General features: G+C 39.3%; 1 protein-coding gene across 8 annotated transcripts in view; it reads right to left on the bottom strand.

Annotated features, from left to right (window-relative positions):
• The window catches only part of UBR5 (ubiquitin protein ligase E3 component n-recognin 5), a 66,976-nt gene that overhangs the window by 37,908 nt on the left and 15,684 nt on the right, over positions 1-13,384 (bottom strand). For 5 of the 8 annotated variants that reach the window (XM_081204260.1, XM_081204262.1, XM_081204258.1 and 2 more), the window contains 6 exons: positions 12,270-12,429; positions 8,456-8,605; positions 4,837-5,048; positions 2,043-2,159; positions 1,192-1,302; positions 24-178 (listed from right to left, as the gene is read on the bottom strand). In XM_081204260.1, coding sequence (XP_081060386.1) covers positions 24-178; positions 1,192-1,302; positions 2,043-2,159; positions 4,837-5,048; positions 8,456-8,605; positions 12,270-12,429 — 905 coding nt within the window. The remainder of the gene's footprint in view (positions 1-23; positions 179-1,191; positions 1,303-2,042; positions 2,160-4,836; positions 5,049-8,455; positions 8,606-12,269; positions 12,430-13,384) is intronic. The other 3 variants (XM_081204261.1, XM_081204264.1, XM_081204263.1) reach the window with 3 other exon arrangements.

The raw sequence follows: 13,384 nt of genomic DNA on the forward strand, positions 1-13,384 counted from the left end.
TCTGAACTGAAATATACACTTACCACCAGTACAGGTTATTCTCCAGCTGAGCACAGGTATAAAGAGCGCAGCAATGCAGGGAAACTATCCGCTCTCCTTGAAGTTCAGAGTACGTCTGTGCCGTATGTTCTAGTTTAGAAGCTACAGAACTCAAGGTTTCATCTACCCAGGTAGCTACCTAAAAGGAATAGAGTACAGCCCTGGAGTGGATCTTAACAAAAATATGCCTTTGCATTCATGCAGGGCACGATACAAAACAATGAGAATATAATCTTGAGATTATTCAGGTGCAACCACTTCCAGTATAGTGCTTTGAAGTTTTGCTTCAATCCTTTTTGTTCTAAGCATGCCTTGGCCCTGCTACAACCATTTTATCAAGCCAGAAGTAGTTCATATTATCACAGAACTCCCCCACTGTACCCATGTCTGCAAGACTTTGTAGACAGTCACTCCTCACTTCCTTGAAATGAACAGGAAGCTTTCGTAGGTGGAGCCACGATATGCATCCAGCAGAGAGCACAGAGTGCCTGGACTTTATCTCAGAATATTATGCTCGAATATTTGGATTAGCAACTTTTAATACAATGGACTAACTACTTGTTAGTCACTTGAGACCAAGGGGAAGTTTGTCATTAAGGAAGACAAACCTATTTCTGAAACCTTAAGTGCTACATTTCTATGGAAAATAAGCTTTCTAAGACACATGGACAAGAATAACTCAAGACCCTGCTTTATATCAGAGATGGCTACCCTGTTGCCCTCCAGATTTTGACAGCCTATAACTCCTGTCGATCTCAGACAGTATGGCCAACTGTCTAGGATGATGGGAGCTCTAGTTCAACAACTTCTGAAGTGTCACAGGATAGCCACCCCTGCTTTACACATTCTCTACTTTTACAGCAGCTTCATTTTTTTCTTATGGATTATTCTTCTAAAGAAGGAAATTTCTTTAATTTTGTTACCAGGCCAAAGTCTTCTCAATTTTAACAGCAAACAGAGTCAAAACATTCTTTTATCTTCTTTCTAGCATGCCCTGGCTTGTTTTTGTGATGAAAAGTTCTTGCTTCAAGGTTATTCACAAAACCAATCTCTGCAAATGATTTGCTCAAGGCCAGCTGTAATCTTTTTCTATAGAATGGCAATGCAAGGGGGACATTAAAAGCACTGAATTTTATCCTCAGTGTTTTGTACCTTATTGTTTTCTGTGGCAACAGTTGCTCTGATGCTGTTTGCAGAAAGGAGGACGATCTTCTCGTTGGTTAATCCCAGGGACACGGCACGTGGGTGATGTATAGAAGGATTCTTTGAAACAAAAATGAAGCAGACAATATTTTAAAATGCCGCCACTGAAATAACACTTGTGGCTACCAAACATTTGGCAGGGAGGGAGACCTAGTCTTTGTCTCTCTCCCAAGTCATAACAAGGGAACAGTCATTACCCCATACCAAGAGCAATGGTATACCTTTTGCCATAGAAGCAAATGGGCGCTATTCATATATGACAGAACGTTACAAGGAAGCCAAGCAACACATCAAAGAGCCCCACCACTTTGCTATGGCTGCTCCTCTCCAGCTCTCAGGTTGCTGCTGCTGCTGAGGGGAAGGAGGAAAGATGCACAATTTCAAGCACAGCCGGAGGCAAACCTTTCCTGACTGACTTTCTCCCAGCCACTGTAATCTTCAATTAAAATGGCGAAGCTGCTAGGGAAGAGGAACTGGCAGTGGCTTTCCAGATCCAGCACTAGGCGCGGAGACCTCACTATTCACACTGAAGTGTAATCAAAGCAAAAACTGTAATGTAAAAGATTTTCCACATCTGCTTTGATACCATGTGGATGACTGGACACAAGACTTAACTTCTGAATGTGTATTTGTCCTGCAAGACAACACTATGCTTGGTATAATTGTTTATTTAAAAATTCAATAAAGTTTGTAATAAGAATTTTTAAAGATGCACAGGAAGCTCTGTACATTTTTTTTTAAGCAACTACATTTTTGTATACAAGAGATTCCCACATTTTACAGAACATAGCTAGACATACCTGTGCATTTCTGTAAGGTTCAGATTCGCTCCATTTCCACTGATACAGCTCCCCTTTACTGCTCACTGCCACAAGCTCAGAATACAGAGCACCAATAGAAATAAATTTCATCCCATCCTATAAAAGCAAACAAGTGAAGCTTAAAACTTCAAAATTATGAGTGCTAAACACTCACATATATTATAAGTTCATCACAAAGAAAAAGAACTGTTCAGACCATTTGGTGTCTGTGAGAAGGTGACAGGTTATAAGAAATAGTTTTATATTTGGTAAAAATAATTATTTTAGATTGTATTTTATTTCTGACATTGTTAGGGTTTGGGCTGTATCATTAGTGGGTTCTGTGTAATTTCAGAGATGAAATTTAAGGGGCTCTAAAACCAAAACAGCACAAGTGACTCTTGAAAGATTTATCAGGAAATGCTAACTTCTGTATACTCAGTGGTTCAATGGTTGTAGATGAAGAAATGAGAAAGGTTTTACAAAGGAACACGTATAGTGGATTATATGGTCATTCCTCTAACGCTGGCTATACAAGTGGAAGAGTTTCTAGTTCTATTAGGACTGAGAGGTGTCCTATACAGAAACCAATCCTTGGAGTAATATAGAAGAGGTGTCACAAAGGAGGGTTTGGTGGCCACCTGAATTTGAATTAGTCTTCATTCAAAAGAAATGACGGAATGTTTTGTTGTCATCTGTAGAAACCTCATCTGGAGAAGCTGAAGAAATGCTGTTGTGCTTTGAACAAATCACTGAATTATTAAAATCAAAGCTGCCGAGTAAGTCATGATTTTCAGGAAGAAGAAAACAGACCAAGCTTAGGTATGATAGGAATTGCTGGACTATTATGCATGAATTGAGGAGGTCGTTTGTTAAGATGAATGAAACCATGGAATTCCAAGATTTAGAATTTCTCCTTGAATTAAGAAGAGAATATAAACAATGGAAGCAGCAAAAGAAAATCAGGTGCTATGCAGTTTTGAACACATATTATGCTTGTATCAAGAGGCAGATAATCTTTCTGGAAACTGATAGTGACGGAAACAAACTGAGTGCCTATTTTTGAATTACCTTTACATTCAGCCTAACAGCTTTCTCATAACCACTTGAATTGGTGTGGTGAAATGCTGCGACCTTTCAATGGAGCATAAGACATTTTGATCCAAATTCTACCTGATCATCAGGAATCAGCAGAGGCTTGACAACCATATGTCAGGAGTGCTCTGGTGGTGTTTCCTGCTTGGCAGGGGGTTGGACTCGATGGCCCTTGTGGTCTCTTCCAACTCTATGATTCTATGATTAGTGATGCATTCTGTTAATCCAAAAGACTCAACTGAACTTTGGACACATGTTTTACATCTTGCCCTTCCATCTTCCCCAGCCATTTAATTGCAAGTACTCCAAAAATGTTAAAAGCACATAAAGTTGTGGTCAGTTCTCTCGTCCCACTTCTCTTGCCTTGCTCTAGGGAGGGGCATTATATATCATGTCACAGCAAGCTCCTCATTCTTCGATTCTCCAAAGAAGCAGCAAGCCAGGAAGCTTGACCGATGACGCGTGTCTTAAACTGAACCCAGGAGAATACAATTCCAAGAGAGATGAGAATGGAATAAACAGGCCCACAGCTTAATGTTCCTGTGCTGGGCATCTCAGGTTAAAAAATAAGTCCACTGCATCGAATAAGATTCTGCTAATTCACAACATATGTAGCTCAGCAACTGAGTGCATGGCTTGCATGCGAGAGGTCCCCAATTCAGCTCCTGCCAGGTAGGACTGAAAAGATCCCTGCCTGAAATCTGCAGCTTCCTCTAGACTCCACTGTTCTCAAGACTCTACTGCACTTCAGATACCCATTTAATTATATCTCCTGCTTTGAGAAAAGGCTACTTCACAGTACGTACCCCCAAAATATTGGAAGCAAATAATGAAGGGGAGCAGATACTTGCCTACACTAATTAAGAGTCCAGACTGGCTTTCAGTCTTCTGGGAAAGGAAGGCACAAATATAGGAAGTAGTTTCAAAGACAAAATAGCTCATGTCCATTCAAAAAGGACCACTAGCAATAGTAGAATTCTTTAAGCTAAATATATATCATATGACCCACCCACTCTTCACAACATTTGTCCCTTAGAAGGGCAGGGAGGAAAAGAGAAATAGGTTCATAGTTGCTTTTTTATCTTCAGAGCAAAAGGAATCATTTTCAGCTGACACTAACAAATAATCACACTTCTCGAACGAAGGAGGAAAATAACAGCAACAGTGTGAAGATGAGTTCTTTCATCCGCAAGGCGACAGAAAACAAGTGAACCAACTGGTGAAAAGGGAAAGAATAGACAGAAGAAACGCAAAGGATCAGCTTAAAAAAATATCACCCCATTGCTTCAAAGGATGGCAAACGCGTTGATAAAGACAGAAGAGTACTTGTTCAGGCTCCCAAAAAATATCAGTTGACACAATTAATTTTCTGTCCAAGTGAAAGGGATGCTAACTATAAACTACTTAAGGCAGGAGGCCTGTGCACACTTCCATTCAAGGCAACTCCCTTCTATTAAATTCAATAATACTTAATTTTCCAAGTGAATGAGTTTATGATTGAGCAACACATCAAAACTGAAGTGACATGCACACGAATGATCCACATTCAATGTAAACATGTCCATAATGTAGGAATTACATGCAGGGGCATTTGATGAGGAAGGTGGCAGGGGGAGAAAAGAGATAGATCCACATTTACAGACAATACAAGATATTCCAATTTTGCATTTTTAATAAAAATAAAATACAACCAAAATACCTTATCCGGCCACCACTGCAAGTCCTCTCCTAAAGAGACTGGGCTTTGGACAGGTGTGTTCTTCTTGTCAAGGTTTGGCTCCCCTTCTTTGCTTGTAGAGCCTCTTTCATTATCAAATGAGGCTCCATCAAGCCACCTTCTTTCACGCAAACGTAAAACGGACTCACGTTCACGCAACAGCTCAGAGTCTCTCTCTAAGGGAAGAAGGAGAACTGGTATGCAATTGGGTCACACCAGTGGGATAAAAGTAAGCCACTCTCTAGTAAAGACCCTTCAGGATGCAACTAACAGCAGTTAAAATCTACTTATAGATTTCACTTAAGTGTAAATATAAAAATGACATGCAACACTCAAAATATTAACCCTTTCAAGCATATGTACTTTGGTATTGCCAAAATAATTTGAAATGCAAGAATGAGACTAGAAAAAAAGTTCAAAATCTGAAGTTTCAAGCTACTCAAAAAATGAATTAACAGAAGAAGAAAAATTACCTCACTGTTTACTTAGGATGAGATAAAAGGTGATTTAAGATTTTTATAGTACCATATGCAAAGAGTATATTGTGGGTGATCTTATCAAAGAACAGCAAGAAAAATAGATGCCACCAAACAAGGCAATGTCTCTTTTAGAGACTTTTTAAGCTAACCAAAAAGGAGTGTTTATTAGAGAGTCTCAGAATTTTTCCCAACCACCACCACCACCACTTGAAAAGGTTAAAAAACAATCTTAAACTTCTGTAAAATTTGCTAATCCAACCCCTTCATTTAAACAAACATATAGGACTCGCTTTGATTTTTAAAAGCTTGTGGCAAAGCTGCTTAACTGAAAATTTTTGTAGTCAGACAACGTTCTAAAAAGATTTTTGAAGGAGAATGTTCCTTACCAAAATGCTTTCCCTCCAATTGGCCTAAAATTGTCTAAAGCCAGTACTCTCCAGTTCTCTCATACAATTAAAATTTTAAGTCAGGTAATCAAGCTAAATATCCAAGAGTCAAATATACATGGAAAATAAGGATTTTTTTCATCTTAACATAGAAATAACCTTAGAAAGGAAAAAGGGAGTGATTTAAGAAAAGTCAGAGGTTGAATATACGTACATGCACATAATGCATTTAACATATGAGTCTTCATTTGTATTGATAAACTCTTTAAGAACAAATCTCTCGTCTTTCCTCCTTGCTCTCTTTTTCCTTCTGGTATCTGTCATTTCATTCTCTTCCTTTATTTCAAAACTAATCTCCACATAGCTTACTTCTCTCCCCCCCCCCTTGCTCTACAGCCCAATTCTTAACAACTTTTCTTTTTATCTCCCATGACCCATCTACTCGGACTAATGCTGGGCCAAAAACCATCTCCCACCCTAATGGTAGTGTTCATGCCCCATCAAAAGGTTTTGGGGGACATTTTCTGCAACTTTTGGGGCTAGTAAGGCAAATTCAACAAATTGAGAAAGGCCTCCCTCTACGATATGAGGTGGTGGAGGGTTCCTTGCGCTTCAAAAGAAAAAAGTTAATCAAGAAACAAAGAAGTTTTCCTTCTGCTTGAAACAGAGCTACAATTGACCGTCTGTTGATAGGTCCTATAAAATGCTAAATAGGAATGACTAAATCATGATGAGCGACTGTGTTCACTGCCTCAAACAGCAGTAGAAAATCTTCCATTTGAACAAAAAGGTAGTTGTGATAACGTTTTCCTTCATACTGATATCAGTAATTTTCAGTCTCTCTCCACTTCTGTGCTTGTATGAATTTTACTGCCATTGTTTACACCAGAACTATGCCTTTGGGTTAGGGAAAAGGAGGAGGAGATGGGTGTACTGGGGGGGGGGGGCGCTATTTATTTATTTGTTTACTTATTTACTTATTTTTAAAAATAAACAAAAAGTAAAAACATTAAGGAAACCCTCAGACACCTCATATTGTATAAGTAAGCCCTCTTGCCCCCCAAAATGCATCCAATATGCCACCCCCCCCCCCAAAAGGCAACTCTGGCTGTTCTAAGTCCACCCAGTCCCTATCCCCAAGATCACTGGGGGGAAATGGGCCAAATAGGTCAAACTTAAGCACATTTAAAACAGCTTTTAGAGTAGATGAAGAGTAGACTAAGAAGATCGTGTAAACCTTCTCCCCACCACCTTCTGCATAAATTCCTCTTCTTTCCTCCCTCCAGCTTTGGAATTACATGCGGCCATTGCCAATCCAAGTTAAGATGAAACCAAGCATGTAATAAACTCATTCCAAGAACCCTAATGGTTTTGTCTCTCTTTTAATGTAGAAACTGAAGACAGAGTGTGTGCACTCGAAGAGGTAGGAGGAGGATGCATGTGATCCTGCAGCCTGCACTCAACACCTAAACCAGGGGTCAGCAAGGTTACCAGACGATGGGCCGGTCTACACTCCATCCGTCGGTGGATGGGCAGGAGCATGTGTGCACGCACACTCTTCTGGGTCAGAGGAGCGCCTGTGCGCCATCAATCCGGAAGCTGGTCCCCGTGCCGCACTGGTAAGAGCGGGCAGTGGCAGGGGTTGCCATAGGCCTTAGGTTGCTGACCCCTGACCTAAACCCTAGCTTCAGCGTTATGTCTGAACCATGTCTCAAGAATGATGACAAGGTATTTTGTTCTAATCCTCTACGTCACCTACAGAAACTGCATAAATAATTTTATGACGCTAGATTGGATAAATCTAACAGGTCGAGAAAATTAAAATTATGCCTAATACGTACAGCAACCATTTTATTGATCCTAACTTGTGATAACACTTAGATATTCAGGTACTGGAATATCTAACAGAAAAAAATTGGAATGGGCAGAGCAATACTCCATGAAGATCATGATAGAGGTTGGATTAACAATTAGCAAAATGTTATGGATACGCATAATAGTTATTTTTAAGAAGCTATGAAGGAATAACTAAGTATCAGATCTGGTGTTACATTTCATACGCTTTTCAAGTCATGCTTAGAACTTGACACCATGCAAAGTATTCTGTCATTGCAATGGGTTATGAATAACAGACATGGAATTTGAGCACTGCAAGCCATTTCAGAATGCAGTTAAATTCCAGCTTGCCCGACCTATTGTTGAGTATGTCATTATTACTACACTTTGCAAAGAAAATGTTTACTCTTAGAGCAGTGCATAAAGAGCAGCGGAAGAGCTTTCAATGCTACCTACTGGAACAGATGTAGGACTTCTAACTATACTATTGAGTTATGCCTCCAGACTCAGGAAGGCACAAAATTCCCTGTGTACCATGGATACTGAGCAATTGAACTCCCTTTCGGAATGTTGCATGAGAAAAACATTGGGTTTTTCAGTAAGTACTCCCTAAGTAGGCATGGTTTTTTTAAAAAAATTGGCTTTAGGCAGATTGCTTTTTGAAAGCCTCATGCACATTTCACCTGTCAAACCTTTCAAACATACTGCTAGCAATTAATTTCACACACTTACATCATACAGTTTTTACAGCTTAATGCAAGAAATTTTATTTATCTATATTTAAAACAGAAAAGGGTTGTACACACAAAACTAAAGACAAAAATCACCAGCATGTGCTATAACTAGTGTACTGCACAGCAATGCTACTTATTTACAAAGAAAAAAAAGGTGCAAAATTACCTCGGGACGAGCTTAGCCTGGAAAGTGATGAGCGCCGAAAGGATGGATAACCAAAGTAACTAATATCTTCTGAAAACATAGCATCAGCATCAATAATGACACTTGGGTGAGCAGAATGTATGTCAGCATCCAGAAGAGACATAAGATCCTCTATAAGAGGAGACAAGGATCTGAGGTGAATTATCAGCTACTTGAAATATCATCTTGAAAGACCATCACCAAACAAGACAAAACCACCAACAAAAACTGATGTTCTGTTCTTCAGATTCCCTAGCGTACGGATGTATTGCCTACTGCTCACATATGCGATCAAGCAAAATGTCCTGATTTAAGAAACCAATGTTAGCTATATCAACTGCTTGGTCTAAACTAATCCAGACATGGTTCAAAGCTGGAAGCGGTTAAACAATATAAAAAGAACAAGGCTCAATAAGTTTATGTTCCAGAAGAAAGCAGATAAAAAGACTTCCTCCAAAGCGAATAAAGCTCATGTTTGCCTATTACTAAGACAATAACTTCCTAAACTGGAAAATGTCATTTTGAATAGAGTCTGCTGATAACGTCTGCAAGAAATCATAAGCATGGCCCCCCCAAACAAACTCTACGTTTTCTATCATGAAGTAACTGATTTTAATGGTAGGACAGTGCCCCATCTTTTAATACTCTATCCTGAGATTATAAAGATCCTACCTTAGGTGCTCGAAAAAAATATCTGCCCTTCTGACTTTCTGTTAAATTCTATTAAATTTATTTTCCAACACAAAGCAGGAAATGCTGTCCACATTGACAGCAGATATATTTTTATATTTCTGGCAGTGTTTTTCAAGCTCTATAAAATCACACCCCACTTCTTACATTAACTAGGCTTTCCATAGACATTCCCAACCACAAGCCTTGCTATGGGTACTCATCTAGGTGCACTGAATGCGTCCACCCATCGTGGACATCTCTCTATTAAGGTAATCTCATTGAGACTGCAACTTTCACTTTGAGAAACCCTGATATTTTAATACATCTGATACCAATTGTACATGCAAAATTGTTTTCAGCTTCTTTCCTCCCTCGCCCAAAATGTCCTTCACTGGTACCTTGCACCATCCCAGGGATCCCTCCACTAAGTCAAGGAAACATAGGTTTATGCAATCCTTTCAGCGTCCATCCTAAGAATCACAACCTCAACACTAATTACTTTCAGCTTCTCTGCACATGGCATCCTCTAGAACAGTAGTTCCCTGCCCCAAAAAATAATCCCCACAAACCACTTGAAAGTTGCTGAGGGTCTTGGCAGACCACTTCATAATTTTTCTGCCTGTTGTAACAACTGTAATGTGCTGTGCCCAATGCTATATGATCTGCAACTGTGCTTTTACTCACATATCACAGGGTACCTGAATGAAGCTTGCAGACCACTTGTGGTCCACAGACAATGATTTGGGAATCCTTGCTCTAAGAACAAGGATAAAGAATTTGTGCCCCTACAAATGATGTTGGGACTACATGGCCAATGGAAATTTCACTCCAACAACATCTGGAGGGCCACAGCTTCCCCACCCTTGCTCTTAAAAAAAGGGTTGAAATTTTCAATTACTAGTAATCAGTGCTTTTTGTCTAGAAAAATAGGTGCTGGTACTCACAATGAAGCTATTACAGTTAAGTGCCACACTTTTTAACAACAAAAAGAGGTGCCAGTACTACGTACCAAACAAAACATTCCTTACACAGATATCACCAAATACCCAACTGGATAAATCTACATATGTAACTGAAACAAGCCCAAAATATAAACATGCTAAAACAACAACACCTATTTCACTATCTGTCTGTGAACTATTACCTCTGAAAAAATTACCAGGCAAAGCTAAAGCCAATAGGGCACACCACCACTTGACCTCTTCCTAATGCACTGTTCAAAGCCTCCAACAGATGCTTATTTCATATGAAATCCTCCTGATACAGTGATGATTGAGAATTTGAAGGTCACATTAACAATAAACAGTAGAGCTGAACTCTCCTGTAAAAACAATGGAGTAACTTGGCTGAATAATTTTGTTCAGTGCTGCAACACAGATTCCAATAGTCGCACCAAAACTACTGCTGCAGCTCAGAAGCCAAGTATTTTCCCGTGACAATGGCCATCAGAACACAAAGTTAAGATAAATAACCAAAGAAACCAGAATGTTCAACTCTGGAAAATTCCGTGTATATAGAATACCAGGAAACGGGGGCAAGTACTGACCAGCTTTAAACAGCAAGGCTTTGCTCTCCAAGCAGGACCCTTTTTCATGCAGCCTCAGGACTGTTTCATGTCCATATTTTATCAACATGAGACAACTTTGGCAGTTACCTTTTGGTGGAGATGCACATGCCCCAATGTGCACCTAGAATACCATCACCTTGTATCTCAAAATTGGGACTTGCTGAGCATCTATTGAACCTTACAAGGAATGTGATAAACCTCCCTGACCTAAAAGTGCCGTCAAGTCTATTTGAGGTAAAAGTATTGCTGTGTAAATTGTTTTGTTTTGTTTTAGTAAATTTTACCTAATTCATATTTAATGTCTCAAAGCAACAAGAGCATTACAACTGTAAGCGCATTTTGTAGGAATAAAGGTTTTTTTAATAGTCATGCTTTCAAATATGTATTTCAATGAGTAAAAACAGGGGTGCTTTGTCTACCTGTCTGTGACTCATCTGCCACTGAGCTTGCTCAGTTCTTCCCAACGACAAGAAATCACACAAGCAAACCAAGCCCCGCAAAAGACAGTCTAAGAGAACACTAGCCTTTGAAAGGGGTTGGGGATGTAGGAGCTACTCTCATCCCCCTTCCTTTTGTCTGTCACAGAAGCTCAAGACAAGAAGAATGAGATATGGAGACATGAAAAAAACTTTAGCTGAAAGAAAGGAGCAGATAGGGAAGATTTTGCTTGGGCATTTTATTAATATTTTAAATAGTCATCTATGGAAGATATGAAATTTGGCAGCTAGGTTTAGAGACTGCCATAGTTCCTTATTTCAAAGGCAAGGCACAAGCCAAGAGGCAGAGCATGTTATAGAATGAGAAACATGAAAGCTGGACGCATTAACAGAGCCATACTTTTGACTCCTTACTCAGAAGCAAGCTCCTATTATGATCAACAGAACTTTCTCCCTAGTTTAGGATTTCAGCCGAATATAGTCTTCCCTTTACACATTCAAAAAGGCCCAACGCGGCAAAAATTTGCACACCAACCAATGCAACAATTTTTAAAAACCTTTTTAAAAACAGCCACCAGGAACAGTTCACACAGGTTGGTATCCAGTCATTATCAAGGAGAGCTTCACATGGCTCAAAGTTACATTGTATAAATAGGCCCTTTGCCTAACAAGCACCCAGGTTAATTCTTGTCCCTGGCATATCACACATTATGAATCACTAGCCTTTCACAACAACAGTAATGTCAACTGCTGTCAATATTAAAACAAAATTGCTAATTCTTCGCTTGTCAAAACAAACAAGATAAATGATGATGGTCAAAGTATGTACAAGCTTTCGTTATACCAGACCTCTGAACTGTTGCTTCAAATCCAATAAATTAACTCAAGACATTCACTTCCATACAAGTTAACCTTAGTTTTGTCTTGCCTATTACTTTCTCTCTTATTTACTGGAACCAAAGAGCAATCAATATTTCTGTATCTCCATAGGGTACACAGCAAAGAACATAAGGCTAACTCTTTACCAGTACTGCAAACTGAAAGTCTATTGCACTTTGACAGAATAACTTAATATTGCTTTTAATGATGCAAAAAAAGGAAAACATTGCCCAATACAAACCTCCAGGAAGGTAAGATTCACTCGCCGTGTCGTCACCATCATCCCCATCTTCATCATCACGGCTCAGCAAGTTGTTGACTGCAAGATTTACATCAAGATTTGTCCGCTGGAGCTCTCTGATAATTACACTCCTAGATTTTCCTTGTAAAACAACTTGTGCCTATACAAAATAGAATGCATTTTAATCAATGTAACATGTTACACCACCCCAGGTAATATTCATCAACAGAAACAAACATTTCTGGAGTAGTAGAAGTCAACAATATACTCCATATAAGCATTTTGGATGCTAGTAAGTAATGTGAAGTCTCAGTAACTTCTGGCTGTGGAGCAGTTTATAAATCTGTAAAAATAAATATCTTTTGTTTATTTCTATTCTTTGCTGCTTAAACATTCCTTCGCTCCGCTCCACTCCACAGGCTACTTTTAAAGAGGCTACCGATGTTCCTTTTTGGGGACATCCTTAATAATAACTTTCTTATACCCAGTCTTCCAGAAACAAGCCTCCAGCAAAGACATGAAGGATTCACGCCATCCTCGCCTCAAAGCTCATGGCACACAGTGTATATATATATGGATGATTCAGGACTCCTCTCTAAGTAGGTGAAAGGAGTGAGATTCTGACCCCTGCCAAGCCAAACCTCTGCACCCCCTTGCCAGGAGAATGGGCATACTAACAGCAGCTGTTTATTTACATTCAAATCATGCTAGACAGGTAACAAATGTGAGAACATGGTCCAGAATTTGGAAGAATCATCTCCTACCACATGAAACATTTGCTCAAATTGCCAAGGGAGGCCCTTCTGCTCATGTGGCTTCAGAGGTGAGGCTGGCTGGGGTGCAAGGAAGTGAGTTCACCATAGCAGTGCCCAGAATAAAAACTTATGCAACATTTGGGGGAAAAACTGTGGTTCAGGGAGGCTTTTGGTCTAAGAGGCTGGAGATATTTCATCTGACATATTTTTACCTGACACATTATTTATTTTGGATATTTGCTGTTTGGTTTTTTAAAGTATGATTATATAGTAGTTTATTTTTGATGATGTATGTCATCTCAGTAACTTGGTACAGATACGGCAAGGATAAATATCCTGCCAGATAAAAATGATTTTCAG

Source organism: Podarcis bocagei (assembly GCF_964188305.1).
Source record: "Podarcis bocagei genome assembly, chromosome: 8".
Classification (NCBI taxonomy): Eukaryota; Metazoa; Chordata; class Lepidosauria; order Squamata; family Lacertidae; genus Podarcis; species Podarcis bocagei.